Source organism: Acinonyx jubatus, chromosome E2, assembly GCF_027475565.1.
Source record: "Acinonyx jubatus isolate Ajub_Pintada_27869175 chromosome E2, VMU_Ajub_asm_v1.0, whole genome shotgun sequence".
Classification (NCBI taxonomy): Eukaryota; Metazoa; Chordata; class Mammalia; order Carnivora; family Felidae; genus Acinonyx; species Acinonyx jubatus.
The window spans coordinates 50,494,287-50,511,111 of NC_069396.1; the positions used below are offsets into that span (position 1 = coordinate 50,494,287).

The following is a 16,825-nucleotide window of genomic DNA, read 5'->3' on the forward strand; positions in this document are numbered from 1 at the left end:
TAGTGTATTGTTTCCCTGAGTTCATTGAATTGTCTTTCTGTGTTTTCTTGTAGCTCATGGAGCTTCTTTAAAACAACCATTTCGGGGCACCTGGTTGGCTCAGTCAGTTGGGTGTCTGACTTCGGCTCAGGTCATGATCTCACAGTCTGTGAGTTCAAGCCCCGTGTCAGGCTCTGTGCTGACAGCTCAGAGCCTGGAGCCTGCTTTGGATTCTGTGCCTCCCTGTCTCTGCCCCTTCCCTGCTCATGCTCTGTTTCTGTCTCTAAAAGATGAATAAATGTTAAAAAAATTTTTTTAAAAAAAGCCCAACCATTTTGAATTCTTTGGGAGGTAAATAGCAGGTTTCCATTTCTTTGTGGTCAGTTACTAGTTACTAGAAAGTCATTGTGTTCCACTTGCAGTGTCCTGTTTCCTTGACTTTCCATGTCTCTTGAATCCTGGCATTGCTGTCTTTGCATTGGAAGAAGCAGTCACCTCTTCCAGTCTTACTGACTGGCTTTGGGAAATACCTTCCATTGATCCTGTTAGGGATTCTGAGGCTTTCTTAGACCTTTTCTTTTTTATGTTTTTAAAATGTTATTTTAAGTTCATTTATTTTTGAGAGAGACAGCACGCAAGTAGGGGAGGGACAGAGAGAGAGGGAGACACAGAATCCGAAGCAGGCTCCAGGCTCTGAGCTGTCGGCACAGAGCCCGACGCGGGGCTTGAACCCACGAGCCGTGAGATCATGACCTGAGCCGGAGTCAGACGCTTAACCAACTGAGCCACCCAGGTGCCCCTAGACCTTTTCTATGGATCCTCCTGCTCCACACTACTTGTTCCTGCTTTGGGTGAAATTCTTTTTTTTTTTTAATTTTTTTCAATGTTTATTTTTGAGAGAGCGAGCAAGTGGCGGTAGGGGCAGAGAGAGAGAGAGAAAGGGAGACACAGAATCCAAAGCAGGCTCCAGGCTCCAGGCTCCAGGCTCCAGGCTCCGAGCTGTCAGCAAAGAGCCTGAGCAGGGTTCAGATTTGCGAGCCGTGAGATCATGACCTGAGCCAAAGCCGGACACTTAACTGACTGAGCCACCCAGGCGCCCCTGGGTGGAATTCTTAAAATCGGGTGCCTTCTCTTGATACTGGAAAGGCAGGCCAGGTGCTGACAGCCTCCCATTTGTTTTTCCTGGGCAGAGCTGAATGCCCAAGTTTGTGTGCCTTCTACCCATCCTGCAGAGCTGGATCAGTGTCCTACATGTGCTCTCTAGCTGTATGCAAAACCAATGTGAACTGGCTGCCCCCCCCCGCCCCCCCCCCGGGGCATGCACTAGGATGAGTGTGTGGGGGGTGGGTAGAGATGCACACGGGATTGGAGGTGCCTGTGGGCCATTTGGAGGGATCTACAGGTGAGGCATCCCTAGTAGCTCACGGGTGGGCTTCCTGGTGGTGTGTGCAAAGTAATTCGTAGGATCTGTAGCACCTTTATGCCCTCAAGACCCTAGCTTCTCTTCTCCCAGCCTCTCCCCGTTCCCCAGTCATGTAGCACACCTCCGATCTCTGGATGGGGTAAGGAAGAGGTTAATCTCTTTGGCACCATTCCACACAGCTGGGGAAGCCACGTGCTTACTCACAGGCTCTCACCTTCCCCATGGGAGAAACCACAGCCTGAGAAGGTCTCTCCAGGCGCTCAACTGTGCTGCCTTTGGGGAGGTGTAATGAGAATCGGGTGAAATGGTTTCTCTTACCCTTTCCAGTGTGGCCAATCTTAGCTTTCCTTTCCCCTTCCTTCCTTCCTTCCTTCCTTCCTTCCTCCCTCCCTCCCTCCCTCCCTCTTTCTTTCTTTCTTTCTTTCTTTTCTTTCTTTTCTTTCTTTTCTTTCTTTCTTTTCTTTCTTTCCCCTCCAGTGGTGTGCTGGAACTTCTGTGTTGGACCCCAGATTTCCACAAAGGCAGCCTTGTTTGTGGGTGTTACGACTTTGTTAAATTAACAGTTGTTAAGCGGAGCATGGAGGGCCAACTAGCTGGTAAGCCAAGGTTCAATTAAAGATCACAAGAGAAATTGAAATAAATAATTTGTTACAGGTTCTAGAAGAAGTACATGGCAAGACGCAAGGGGCCACATGAGGTGGTCAAGGCAGGGTGCAGGCAGAGAGAGAGAGAGAGAGAGAGAGAGAGAGAGAGAGAGAGAGGCAGGACTCTGGGCACATGCCTTTATTTAGGTCTATGAGTGGAATGTTTTGGGGTCCCTGGGCTAAGGCCAGATTGGTCCATTTAAACCATAAAGGGCAGTGTTTCGGTAAGGTCCACAGGGATCTTATCTAAGGGGCACCCAGGGGAAGGCCCTGCGGGGTAAGGGAGACTGTTGACCTTAAGTGCTGTTAGGTAAATCAGGAACTTAGATTTGCTTCTGACTCAGCGGGCTTTTATGTGGGGTATGCACTTGCACGGGGGAATGGGGGAGGGTGCCAGTTTAAGGTTCCCTGAAGGCTGCTTGGCCAAATAAAAAGGATTTTGAGGCACCAACACCGTGGAGTGGCTGAGCTAAACTCTTGAATGGTAGGTGATCGTCAAAATCAATGCTCTTTGAGGGGAAGATGGTAGAAAACTTCCATTTCACCATTTTGATGACACTTCTGTTACTCCTTCAGGTAACTTAAGGCAATTAGAAATCCTCTTTCCCAAGGGCTGGACACAGAACAATGTAGTAATCTCTCTTGGGCGTTATCTCTAAGGGTGAAGCCTATAAGCCTTACTAGATCCTTCTACTCTGCTCTTGCAAGAATGAAGACTCTTTCCCACATGCCATTAGCAACTTGAAGCATAATGAACTCAGCAGCTAGGAGTCCCAATAGGCCTACTGGCATCTGTCATATCTCTTAAGTTAGGAGGCCATACAGAAGTACAAGCAAGTCTGAAACATGCTGGAAAATCTTCTCCAGAGAAGTTATGAGTCTGAAGAGCACATTATTTTTGCAACAGAATCCCATGGATATTTAATAGCAAAAGGGGTTTCATAGAGCAACCAAAGAATCACGGGTGCCTATGGTACATGGCACCTCCGTGAGGTGATTGATTAACACGTATCAGCAAGGGTGGTGAATCAGGACAGAGGGACCGAAGGACAAGGGAGCAATGACAGAGATAATGGGCAGACGTTAAAATGGAGCACACTGGGAAAACCAAGTGGCAGTCAGCTAAGGTCTCTCCAAGGTGGAAATCCCAGGCTCTTCATTGCACAGATGCTGATGCCTGCCCCAGCCTTCCTTTCCAAGCTGCCTTAGTGGAAATTTATTTTCTTCAATATCTTTCCAAATGAGAAAACATCTTTCTGCTGCAAAGAAGGAGGAACCAATAAATTATGAAGCACAGACAAGGGGATGAATGATAAGATTTGAGTCACTGCTGGAGATTAAGTGAGCAGGGTGTCCTCAAAAGGAATGGCCTAGACACCCACACTCCCTTCCTCCTTTCTCCTCATCCCTACCCTCTTTTCCTCAGCCAGGGGCAAGGTTCTTACCTGGCACAGTCCCCGGAGATGGGGGAGGAATAGCATCGAGACTTCACACCCAGAACCTTCAACTTCACAACATACTTCTTGGGGTCAAAGGACTCAGGACAGCAGAGCTCAAAGCAGGGCCAGAAGGTGCAATTAGGGCCACAGAGGTTGGTCCGATTCAGGGGCAGGATGGTGTCATCATTACAGCACTGCTCCAAAGGGTTGTAGATCTTGTCCCCACACCTGGGTGCCTGCTGACATAGCCACAGCCCTGGGCCCATGGGGGCATCTGGGCAGAGATTGCTGGTGTGAGCCCAAGGAGGTCCCGGCACTAACTCCCCCAGTCAGGAGCCCTCTGTGAACCGTGACCCCACTTCCCAAGGGGAGCCTCGTCCCTCTTCATTCTTCCCCATCCTGGTACTCACCAGTGACAGTCTTTGAGTGCTGGAGGAGAAGAAAGACTAATACACACACAGGAGCTGGAGGAGAGGGAAAGGAGGTTGAGGATGGGGCGGGAGTGCGGCCACTGGGTTGACTGGCCTCAGGGAGGTCAGGCCAGTATGGGGAAGGCTTGGCTCCAGATTTGCTCTATAGGCTTGGGTTTGGGGCCATCTCTGCCCAAGGGCTAGTTCCTGATGCATGTAAGAGTCTAGACAGCTGGGTCCGAGCAGCCTGGACCCTTTAAAGGGGAGTGAATGCAAGAAAAACTTGGGATGCCATAGCTTAGGATTCTAAGAATGCAGTGGAGTTTCCCAGGTGGGAGAGGGGGTGGGGTAGGTGTTAAAGATATCCAGAGGATGGAAAGGAAGAGGAAGGAAGCTGGGGTAAGATTGACAAGGAGAGAATTTGGGTGCAGGGCTGCTTTGGGGATACGGCTGGGCTTGAAAGGGTCTTGGGCTTGAAAGGGTCTTGGACTTGGAGCTCCCCTTACCTGTATTGCGCCTTCTGCCCGCCCCCCCCTCCCCCCCCCCACGACTAGGGATGGAGTTGGAGAGATGCAGGAAATGGGAAAGAACGGAGGCGACCCGAAGGGTGTTTATAAATGCAATCACGTGACCGGGTTAGTGCCCAAGTTCACGCATTCCACAGCTGTCCTTGCTTTGAAAGCACACAGAGGCAGGTAACCATGAGATCATACGGATAAAACAGGAGGCAAAGGTCTGGGTCCATCTTCTACGACTTGCAGATGGAAAGTGTCCTGTTCCTCCATAACCTGAGCCCCCACCTCCTGGGCTACCGCATATCAGGTAGCGAGTGCGGTTTCCTCCGCGTGGTGGCCCCAGCATTAGCGAGGATGCAGAGAGGATGGCTTCTCCATTTGTTTCAAGTTTCCTCCCCTACAAAACACCTGCCATTTCTGTGTCTCCCAGGTACCTTATCCTTAGAACTTTCAAGCAACTCTGTCCCAAACCACTTTATTTACTCTCTGGAGAGCTATTTGGGACCCTGCTCACGGTTATCACGTGATCTAGCAGAAGGGCGCAGGCTCCATGAACTCGAGGCAGGGAACCAGAGGAGAGTGACAGTTTGCGGATTTCTCCCCCCATGGATTGTTGTGAGGATCCGAAGAGCATATGGCTCAAGGGCAGATCATAATAATGTTAACGGTAAGTAACGGATGGCATGTGAGGTGGCACTTGAGCATGCAGCCCAGGTAGAGGGGAAGCTTAGGGTAAACTGAGGTCTTTGGATCTGGACACTCCCGATGGGCCCCACCTGTCAGCTTGTGTGTCTAATGTGCTTTTTAAAAAAATGTTTACTTATTTATTTTCAGAGGGGGCAGAGGGGCAGAGAGAGAGGGAGAGAGAGAATCCCAGGTAGTCTCTGTGCTGTCAGCGCAGAGTCCCATGCAGGGCTCGAACTCATGAACTGTGAGATCATGACCTGAGCCTAAGCCAGGGGTCGGACACTTAACCATCTGAGCCACCGAGGTGGCCCTAAGGTACTTCTGAGATGACCCAGTACTAGAGGGGAAACTACTGGCCAAAATCAGTTTAGGGAGTAAAGCAAAACTGGGGCAGTGGGACCTTTACTAGATGTGGTCTGCTTATAAAAATTCAGGGAAAGATCTGAAACCCCTTTATGATAATAGTCATTTCTGAGATGCATCTATTGAATTGGTAAAGTAATACCAGTGGCTTTTTGTCATGTCCTTCGTCCCTTTAAATTTCATTTTAAAAATTGGGGCACCTGGGTGACTCAGTCGGTTGGGAGTCTGACTTCAGCTCAGGTCACGATCTCGCGGTTTGTGAGTTCGAGCCCCAGATCGGGCTCTGTGATGACGGCTCAGAACCTGGAGCCTGCTTCACCTTCTGTGTCTCCCTTTTCTCTGCTCCTCCCCCATTCACGCTCTGTCTCTTTGTCTCTATTGAGAGAGTAAATAAACATAAAAAATTTTTAAACAAATTTCACTTAAAAAATTTAAAATCCCCAATACTTTTTTTCCCTTGGGATTTTTCTGCCTTCTGGGCCTTTTTTTTTTTTTTTTTGAATGTTTAAAAATATTGGCCTGATAGTTCAGTTCTTTACCAGTGACCTAGGTGTAATACAGTTATTGTCACTGGAACTTAGCGAGTATTAGTCATGCACGTGTGGGGAAATATGTTTGGGTATGTATGCTCTTGTGAAATCAGAGCTATAAGAGTAGGTGGTTAGAGTGCTGATGTGTTGCTCTCTATGGTAAGAACTAATTCTGTTGCATCACACACGCGGTTACCAATCACTTTTCTTCCCTCTTGCAGTGCAAATAAAGGTTTTGAGTTCTAAACAAACAAACAAACAAAAAAAGATAGATAACCCAGCAATAACTGGAGACTTCAACACCCCATTTTCAATAATAGAACAAAACAGCAGATAGATGGTCATCAAGAGTATAGAATACTTGGGGGTACCTGGGTGGTTCAGTCTGTTGAGTGTCTGACTCTTGATTTCAGCTCAGGTCATGATCCCAGGGTCATGGGATCGAGCCCTGCATGGGCCTCTGAGCTGAACATGGAGCTGCTTGAGATTTTGTCGTGCTCTCTCTCCCTCTCTCTCTCTCTCTCTCTCTTTCTCTCTCTGCCCCTCTCCCCAACTCCTGCTCTCTTTCTCTTAAAAAAAAAAAAGAATATAGGATACTTGTAAAAGCACTAGAAGCCAATTAAACCTAACAAACATCTGTAGAGCGCTTCAAAATAGCAAAATACACATTCTTTCAAGTACACGTGTAACATTCTATAAGCTCTACCATATTCTAAACCATAGGAAAAGCCTCAATAATATAAAAGGATTGAAACCATACCAAGTACGTTCTCTGACCACAGTGGAATTCAAGGAGCAGTAAATAACAGAAGGAAATTTGGGAGGCTCACAAATATGCAGCAATATAAGAGCCAGTTCCTAAGTAAAATAACCAGTGGGTCAAGGAAATCTAAAGTCACAAAGGAAATTCAAAAATGGTTTGAGACAAATGAAAACAAAAACACCATGTATCAAAACATATGGCATACAGCTTACAGCAGTGATGGCAGAGAACTTATAGACGTAACGCCTATTTGATAAGAGAAGAAAGATCTCAAAGCAATAATTCAGTCTTCTGACTGGAAAAATAAGAGCAAACAAACCCAGGGGAGCAGAACCAAGGAAACAGTGATGATACCAAGGAAAGTAAATGAAATGGAGAATAGAAAAAACAACACGGAAAATCAATAGAATTAAAAGTGTGTTCTTTGAAAAGATTAACAGAGTCGACAAAACTGTAGCTAAAATGACCAAGAAAAAAACCATCCTTAAATTAATGCCAATCATTCATAAACTTCGAAAAAGAATGTTGGGTTGTTTTTTTGTTTTTTTGAGACAGAGAGAGCATGAGCAGGGGAGGGGCAGAGAGAGAGGGAGACACAGAATTCAAAGCAGGCTCCAGGCTCTGAGCTGTCAGTACCGAGCCCGACATGGGGCTCAAACTCACGAGCCATGAGATCATGACCTGAGCTGAAGTCAGACACGTAACCGGCTGAGCCATTCAGGTGCCCCATAAATTTCAAAAAATAAAACAACAGAACTTCCCAACTCAGTTTATGAGGCTAATATTACCCTACTATCAAAACCAAAGACATCACAAGAAAAGAAACCTATAGACCAACATCTCTTATGAATATAAATTAAGAAATTCTCAAGAAAAAATACTAACAAACAAAATCCAACAGCTTATATAAAGGATTCTACACCATGACCAAGTGGGATTTATCCCAGGAACGCAAGGTTGGTTCAACATATGACAATCATTCAATGTAATAAACCTTATTAGTAGAATATGGGCAGAGGGAAACATGATTATCTCAAATGATACAGAAAAGGCATTTGACAAAATTTATACTCTTTTGTGATTAAAATAGTAACAACAACAAAGAACAAATTGGGAAGCCAGAGATCTTCCTCAACCTGATCTACAAGAAAACCCACAGCTTACTGTACCTAATGGCAAAAGACTGCATGCACCTCTTCCCAACGTCTGGAACAGGACAAGTACATTCACCCTCACCACTCGATTTAACATTGCACTAGAAGTTCAAGCCAGAGAAATTCCGCAAGAGAAAAAACATTCAAATTGGAAAAGAAGATGTGAAACGATTTCTGTTTTCAAGTACCACGATCATCTAGTACGTTAACAATGCTTAAGGAAGCTACTCAGGCCACTACAGAACTAACAGATGAATTAAGCAAGGTTGCAAGATGCAAGGCCAACATATAAAAGCCCATTGTACACACTAGCAAAGAGCCATCTGAAATTGAAATTAAGAAAATAATTCTACTTACGGGGGTGCCTGGGTGGTTCAATCGGTTAAGCATCCGACTTCAGCCCAGGTCATGATCTCATGGTCCATGAGTTTGAGCCCAGTGTTAGGCTCTGTGCTGACAACTCGGAGCCTGGAGCCTGCTTCGGATTCTGTCTCCCCCTCTCTCTCTGCCCCTCCCCTGCTCACACTCTGTCTCTCTCTCAAAAATAAATAAACATTAAAAATTAAAAAAAAATTCTACTTACAATAGTACCAACAATAATAAAATGCTTGTTAATAAATTTAACAAGGGGAGTGCAGAACGGGCACACTGAAAACAATACAGCTGTTGAAAGAATTTCAAGAACATGTAAATAAATCGAGCTCCATAAATGTACATGAGTTGAAAAATGTAATACTGGTAAGACGTCAGTGCTCCCAATTGACCTATAAGTTCAACGCCATTCCTGTCAAAATGCTAGCTGGTTTCTTTGCAGAAATGAGCAAGCTGATCCTAAGATTCAGACTGAAATACAAGGGGCCCAGAGTAGCCAAAGCAAAGAACAAAGTTGTTGAACTGATGCGCCATCATTTCAAAGCTTACTCCAAAGCTATACTAGTTAATTCTGTGTGGTATTGACCTAAGGGACTCACATGTAGATCAATGGGCCGAATCGACAGTCCAGAAATAAACCAGTGTAATTACAGTCAATTAAATTTCAACAAAAGTGCTATGACAATGAACTGGGGAAAAGAATAATCTTTTCAACAAATGGTGCTGGGAAAACTGGGTGTCTGTGTGCAAAAGAGAATAAGAAGGATGTGGAGAAGGAGACAAAGAAGAATCTCTCCCATACCATACACAAAGATTAACTTCACATTGATCATAGACCTAAATATAAGAGCTAACACCATAAAATCATTAGCAGAAAACAGTGGAGTAAATCTTAATGACCTTGGGTTTAGGCCATGTTTTCTTGGCTATGACATCAAAAGCACAAGAGACCAAGAAAAAAAATAGAATTTATGAAAATGAAAACCTGTGTGCTGCACACAAAAATATCAAGGAAGTGAAAAGACAATCACATAATGGGAGGAAGTATTTGTAAATCACATATATGATAAGAGGTAAGTATCCAGAATTTGTTGAAAAACTCCTACAGCTCAATAATAAAAGACACCCCAGTTTAAAAGTGGAAAAAGTATCCACTTTTCCAAAAGGACATACAGACAGCCAGTCAGCACATGAAGAGATGCTCATCACTGTTCATTAAGGGAATGCAAATTAAAACTATAGGCTATCTCTTCACATCCACGAGGGTGGCTATAATAAAAAGAAAAGTGGAAAATCACAAGGATAGGGAAGGAGGTGGAGAAATCTGAACCCTCGTACATTGCTGATAGGAATATAAAATGGTTTAGCAACCGTGGAAAACAGTTTGACAGCTCCTTAAAGAGCTAAACATAGAATTACCATTTGACCCAGAAATTCTACTCCTAGGTATATACCCTGAAGACGTGAGAACAGGTACTCAAATACACATATACACATGTTCATAACAGTACTATTCCCAGTGGCCAAAAGATGGGAACAGCCCAAATGCCCATTAAAAGATGCACGGATAAACAAATTGTGGTATATAGACAGGGTGGAATATTATTCAGCTCTAAAAAGGAATGAAGTAGGGGCACTTGGATGGCTCAGTTGGTTAAACATCTGATTCTTGACCTCTGCCCAGGTCATGATCTCCTGGTTGATGAGTTCAAGACCCGTGTCAGGCTCTGAGTGCTAAGTGCAAAGAGCCTGCTTGGGATTCTGTCTCTCTCCCTCACTCTCTGCCCCTCTCCAACTCCCCCCCTCAAAATAAATACACTTTTTAAAAAAGGAATTAGTACTGGTAAATTCTACAGTGTCAATAAGCCTCAAAAATATTATGCAAAGGGGAAGATGAAAGTAACATAAAAAGTCATGTATGGTATGATTGATTCCCTTTAATTTTTATGTTTATTTATTTTTTGAGACACAGATCAAGCTGGGGAGGGGCAGAGAGAGGGGGGGGGGAGAGGGAAACCCCAAGCAGGCTCTGCACTGTCTATGCAGAGCCCGATGTGGGGCTCGAGCCCACAAACCATGAGATCATGACCTGAGCTGAAACCAAGAGTCAGATGCTCAACCGACTGAACCACCCAGGTGCCCCTGATTGATTCCATTTAAACGAAATATCTAAACTAGTAGGAAAATCCATGGAGACAGAATGCACATTGGTGGTTGTCAGGGGTGGGGATGAGAACGAATGAGCAGCTAAATGGGTGTGGGGTGGGCTCTCGCTGGATTCCTAGGGTGGCTTGGATAAAAAGCAATTCTGGAAGGTGGTTGGGCTACTCTTCATTCAACTTGAGCGAGAGGAGAAGAGAGGGGAAGGAGAAGGGGGGAGGGGCAGGAAGTACACAGAAGGAGATGCTGGAGACTCATAGTTACCCAAAAGGAAGTGTTATGAACACAGCAGGCATTGCTCATCTGAATGGACCATAGATGACAAAACTCCATCCACTTCTCCTTCCTCCCTGGGCCTGAATGTGAATAGACCCCTCACATGGGCACAGATCCTGGTGCAATCGAGCCTCATGCCTGGGACCTTCAACCTCCCAGCAGCCTGTTTTGAGAGCTCAAGGACTTGGGAAAACAGTGCTGGAAGCAAAGTCAGCAGGTTCACCTGGAACCCCCGAGTCAGGCCCCCTCACCACAGCACTGCTCCACAGGGTAACAGGGGTCTCTACACCTGAGCACCAGCTGTGACATCCACAGTCCAGGATCTGGGGGACTCAGAGCTGGATTGGATTCCAAGGATTAGTCTGGGACCTCCATCCATAGTACCGTCCCTTCTTCCCTTCTCGCTACGCCTGCTCTCACCTGTGATTCCCTCTGAGCCTGAGCTCAGGAGTTCAGAAATCCAGACAGCAGCTGAGAAGCAGAAGGGGAACGCGAATAATGCGAGAGAGGAGCCTTCTGGTCGCCACCAGGGTGCACAACGTGACGTCACTGACCTCCTTTCGCTGTTGGGAACAGCTCAGGGTGGATGTTGACTCAGGGTGGCACGGAGGGCCAGGGGAAGAGCTGAGTCAAATATTTTTGCAGGATAGGACCGATGAAGTCAGAGATAACCTGGGGGTGATTACCAAGTAGGAAGCCAAGCATGGGTGGGCAGGAGAGCATTAGGTCTGAGGTTCAGAGGTGCATTAGGGGTGTGATGTCACAGAAGCTTGGGGCTGGAGTGCCCTTACCAAGGGTCCTGGGCACCATGGTTCTCGATGCAGCTCCAGGGCAGTCGATGGCAGGGCAGCAGAAGAGCTGGGTCTGGGGCCTTATACAGAGACTTCAATAGACACCGTTACCCACACCTGGGGAACCTACTCATCTCCCATTGCAACACAGGAGGCAGTGCTGCTAAAAGGGGAGGGGCATGAAGACTCCAGGTGAGTGGAGCCTACCTTCAGCCTCCCCAGGAAACACCTGGGACTAAGGATGGAGGAGCTGAATCCATTTTTTATTTTTCATTTTTTTTAAAGTTTATTTATTCAGAGGCAGAGAGAAAGACAGAGGGAGAGAGAGAACAAGCGGGGGAGGGACAGAAACAGAGAGGAGGAGGAGGAGGAGGAGGAGGAGGAGGAGGAGGAGGAGGAGAGAGACTGACTCCCAAGCAGACTCCTTGCTGCCAGCGCAGAGCCTGGTGCCGGGGCTCGAACCCACGAACTACAAGATCATGACCTGAATCCAAGTCAAGAATTTAATGTTTAAAGCACCCGTTGTGACAAACTCGTTGGTCTTACATCCTGGGCAAGTGTCATGATCCACAGTTTGGAGAACACTTCTCTACCTTGCGGCTCACTGAGGAGAGGAGAGGCCTGAAGAGCAGGGGAGAATGTACTGGCAGGACAGCGTGCCATCCCCCATCCCTTGGAGGGAGCAGACATTTAGGACTCTGGTTACTCCACAGTGTCTGCTTCAGAAGCCTCCTCCTTGGCCTCCTGCCTCCATCTCAACCCTCTGACCACCCCCCTCACAGGAGACAAATGCTGGGATCTTCCACAGACTCAAATCTCACCACTTCCATTTCTGCATAGGACCCCATGAGGTTAAGTCCAGAATCCTCTCAGAGGCCCACGGGGTGATTTGCCCCACCCTATGCCCTCCCAGGGCTGAGCCTCCTTGAAACAGTCAGTTCTCGCTCATTCTTAGAGTCATAGCTCTGATGTCCCTTCCTCCAGGAAGCCATCGTGATCCCCTTGACCCTCTGTTCCAGCCCTACTCACTGTGAGTCACTATTGTTTGGGATGATTTATGTTCCCCATTGGACATAAGTACCAGAAGGATAGGTCCTGGGACTAAGTCACCACTGTGTCTTTAGCACTGATTACCATAGGGCTGGTGACAGAGCAGGTGCCTGAGGAATATGGAATGGATGGATAGATGGATGGATGGATGGATGGATGGATGGACGGATGTATGGATGGATGGATGAATGGATGCATGCATGATGAAAGCCCTGTGTTCAGGGTGTATCTAACTCCACATGTCTGTCTTGACATAATGGCTTTCTGTGAATTGGTCAGAAATCAGCCTGAAGCTCGAGCCTCTCCCACCCCAGGCAGCCTCTCTGCCCTGCCTGTAATGCTGTTGCTCATGTGGGTCCTGTGGGATTTCATGCCCTGGGGGCGGTCTCAGGACCTCTCTCCTGGGTAGCCTCCCTCACAACTCCCCACTCCCCAGCTCCTCCACCCCATACACATCAGACTCAGCCCTGTGCTGGGGGCCGGAAATTCAGGCCACCAACAGCATGGGGGCCCTGCCAGGACCGAGGGAGTTGATCTTGGGCTCAGAGCCTTCTCTGTTCCTGATTTTACTAACCACTGGCCTGTGTCCACTGGGGAAAATAGATCGTACGTCACTGTGCAGCTTACACTCAGTCTCAAAAGAAGATGAAAAGAAAAATAGGCAACAAAATGCACTGTCAGCCTCCCTAAGGGAAGTGGCTCCATGTTCTGGTCCCAAGTGGCTTCTCACTGAGGAAGAGCTACTCCCCTGTCTCTCAGATCAAGCATAGTCAGGCACAAAGCTGATTTATTTCCATGAAGGAGATGAGTGAAAACATTTATCCATCCTGTTGTCTTCATTCTAATGAGGCCATGGTCTACCTGAGGGTCTAGTGATGGTTGTGGGCTTTTTCATCCAGCATATCAATGAAACAAGTAGGATAATGACACTGATATCACATCAATCAACTCCAAAGCCATTGATTACTCACCTAGTGCCCAGCACAACTTCTTCCCGTTCTCTCATTTATATTCTCTCTCCTCTCCTGGGCCCTTCCATCTCTCCCAGTCTCTCTCCCCTCTGAGCCTAATGAGAACAGTGAGTTTTGCGGGGTCAGCCTCCACACTGACTCTCAGATCCTGAACCTAAGATCAGTGCCTGCGATGTACAAGTTGTGTGTCCTCAAATAAATGACTAAAAAGCTGATATGAAAGTTGACATGGTATCCCTGTGGCATTTGAGTCCCTGTCTTGGCTTCACGAGTGACCCCCAGAAACCTGGCAAATTTCCCGTTTTGCCGACTCATTCAAATAAGAATTTCCAAATCTGGAAAGAAAATGTCACTGCCTGTCACAGTCTCTTGCACCTGAATAATATCAGCTGTGGTTACTACACTCTGGTCCTTGGGCTGGGAGTGTGAGGTCAGGGAGTGGACGGGCAGGGCAGGTAGTCACATACAGAAGAACCTGGAAAAAGATTTGCAGGGTCACATCGATAAGGCATTATTCACTATTTCAACTTGGGAGAGTGGGGATGGCTCTGAAGTATATGCCACACCTTCCTTTTTGCTCAAGTGGCCTTATTACTGGAGGCATTTAGGGGAATGAAGGGGTCATCTCTCCTCTCCTGGCTCTTAAAGAATCTGACATCAAGTTCCAAAGTGACAGCTATCCTGTCTGACATCTGCCCCAGCTCCAGAGCCGAGCAATACCCCTGGGGGGCCAGGGAAGAGGACTGGAGATCTGCCATCACCATTCGTTCTCTAGAGATAAAGGGACCTGCGGAATCTGCTGCTTGACCATCGACTGAACCAATGGCAACCCCAGAGATGTGACTATCTCAGTGCAGCCTCCAGGGGACAGAGGACAGAACCCCATCTCCAGTCACAGCCACTCCCAAGCGAACCTCATCTTCTACCCCAGCCTCTTCCTTTCCCTGCCCTCATCTCCTTCCATAGCAAGGTCCCATCCTCACCCCCAAAATCAGTTTCATTTACATTGTTAAGCTTATTGCCTCCCAAAGCAATCTATAGATTCTATTCAATCCCTAGCAAAATCCCAATGGCCTTTTCCCCTCCTCCTCCTCCTCCTCCTCCTCCTCCTCCTCCTCCTTTTCCTTCTCCTTCTTCTTCTTCCTCTTCCTCTTTCTCTCCCTCTCCATCTCCTCCTCCTTCTTCTTTTTCCAGAAATGTAAAAGCTCATTCTCAAATTCATATGGAATTTCAAGGGGCCCTGAATAGCTAAAAGAATCTTGAAAAAGGAGAACGAAGTTGGAAGATTCAAACATCCTGATTTTACTTATTTAAAAAAAAGTTGTTTTTAATGTTTATTTTTGAGAGAGAGACAGAGACAGAGACATAGCGTGAGTGGGGGAGGGGCAGAGAGCGGGAGACAAAATCTGAAGCAGGCTCCAGGCTCTGTGGGGCTCCGTGGGGCTCCATGGGGCTCGAACTCACGGACTGAGAGATCATGACCTGAGCCAAAGTCGGACACTTAACCGACTGAGTCAGATGCTTAACTGACTGAGCCACCCAGACAACCCCACACATCCTGATTTTAAACTTACTATAAAGATACAGTAATCGGGGCGCCTGGGTGGCTCAGTCGGTTAAGCGGCCGACTTCGGCTTGGGTCATGATCTCGCGGTCCGTGAGTTTGAGCCCCGCGTCGGGCTCTGTGCTGACGGCTCAGAGCCTGGAGCCTGCTTCAGATTCTATGTTGCCCTCTCTCTCTGCCCTTCCCCTGCTCATGCTCTGTCTCTCTCTGTCTCAAAAATAAATAAACGTTAAAAAAAATTAAAAAAAAATAAAGATACAGTAATCAAAACAGTATGGTACTGACATAAGGGAAGACATACAGATCGACGGAATGTAATTGAGGTTCTAGAAATAAATCCATACATCTATGGCCAGTTGATTTAAGATTTTATTTTTAAGTAATCATCACACCCAACATGGGGCTGTAACTCACAACCCCAAGATCAAGAGTTGCACGCTCTGACTGTGCCAACTAGGTACCCCTATGGCCAATTGATTTTTTTAATGTTTGTTTGTTTATGTTGAGAGAGCAAGCAAGCATGGGAGGGGAACAGAAGGAGAGAGAATCCCAAGCAGCCTCCATGCTCAGCGCAGAGCCTGACTTGGGGGCTTGATCCCACAACTGGGAGATTATGACCTGCGCCAAAATCAAGAGTTGGATGCTCAACTGACTGAGCCACGCAGGCGCCCCCAGTTGATTTTTGATGAGAGCACCAAGGCCATTCAATGTGGAAAGAATAGTTTTCAACATGTGGTGCTGAGTCAAATGGATATCTACAGGCAGAATAATGAAACTGGACCTCTCTCTATCAAGAAGCGCGGAAATACAGCCCACAGAATGGGAGAAAATATTTGCAAATCATAATCTGACAGTGATCGAGAATATCATATCCAGAATATATATAGAACTCTTGCAAAAAGACAAGACAATTTAAAAAATGGCAAAGGGCTTGGATAAATATTTCTCCAAAGAAGATATCCAAATGTCCCCAACACGCACATGAAAAGATGCGCAAAGTCATTTTTATTCAGGAAATGCAAATCAAAACTACTAGGAATTATCTGTCACTACGCACCCACGAGAATGGTGATGATTTTTTTAAGTGGGGGGAAAGGTATTAGTGGGTTTGGAGAAATTGCACCCCAAACTGTCTGTCCTTCAATAAGTTATTAAGCAGAGAATTACCGCGTGAACCAGCAATTATGCTCCTGGGTAGATACCCAAAAGAACTGAAGTAGTTGTTCAGACAATCACTTGTTCACAGTGGGAGGATTCCCAAGAGTCAGAAGGTGCAAATATCACGAATGTCCATCAGTTGACGGGTGGATAAACTGAATGTGATGTATCCGTATAATGAAATCTTATTCCTCACAACATACACAAGATACCGATACACACAACAACCGGATGCCTATTGAAAACAGGTGAAAGAAGCCAGACAAAGCAGAGGACCACGTATTGTATTCGTATTTTTTTAAAGTTCATTTATTTATTTTGAGAGAGAGCCTGGGGGAGGGGCAGAGAGAGAGGGAGAGAGAGAATCCCAAGCAGGCTCCCGCGGTCAGCGCAGGGCCCAATGTAAGGCTTGATCTCGCGAACTGTGAGATCATGACCTGAGCTGAAATCAAGAGTCGGATGTTTAACCGACTGAGCCACCCAGTATTATTCTAACAATATGAAAAATCAAAAATAAGCAAATCAGTCCTGTCTGGATCTCCCTCCACCTTCCTGCCCTTTTGTGACTCAGCTCCT

General features: G+C 46.5%; 2 protein-coding genes across 4 annotated transcripts in view; one reads left to right on the forward strand and one right to left on the reverse strand.

Annotated features, from left to right (window-relative positions):
• The first annotated feature begins 1,876 nt into the window (after positions 1 to 1,876).
• Positions 1,877 to 16,825, forward strand: part of HIF3A (hypoxia inducible factor 3 subunit alpha) — a 65,213-nt gene continuing 50,264 nt past the window's right edge. The window contains exons 1-2 of one of the 2 annotated variants that reach the window (XM_053211380.1): positions 1,877 to 1,998; positions 4,841 to 5,077. The gene's annotated coding sequence lies outside the window, so the exon portion shown is untranslated. Of the gene's footprint in view, positions 1,999 to 4,840; positions 5,078 to 11,155; positions 11,699 to 16,825 lie in introns of those variants that run through there. The other variant, XM_053211381.1, reaches the window with a different exon arrangement.
• Positions 2,939 to 11,649, reverse strand: LOC106973627 (insulin growth factor-like family member 3). 2 transcript variants are annotated; one of them, XM_015070702.3, is made up of 4 exons: positions 11,507 to 11,649; positions 3,896 to 3,949; positions 3,492 to 3,759; positions 2,939 to 3,305 (listed from the first exon to the last, which is right to left on the reverse strand). In XM_015070702.3, the coding sequence occupies exons 1-4, from the start codon at positions 11,523 to 11,525 to the stop codon at positions 3,272 to 3,274; spliced, it is 375 nt and encodes a 124-aa protein (XP_014926188.1). In that variant the 5' UTR covers positions 11,526 to 11,649; the 3' UTR covers positions 2,939 to 3,271. The 2 variants fall into 2 exon arrangements, with proteins under 2 accessions (XP_014926188.1, XP_053067358.1); XM_053211383.1 differs by lacking the exon at positions 3,896 to 3,949 and having other exon boundaries at positions 11,507 to 11,631.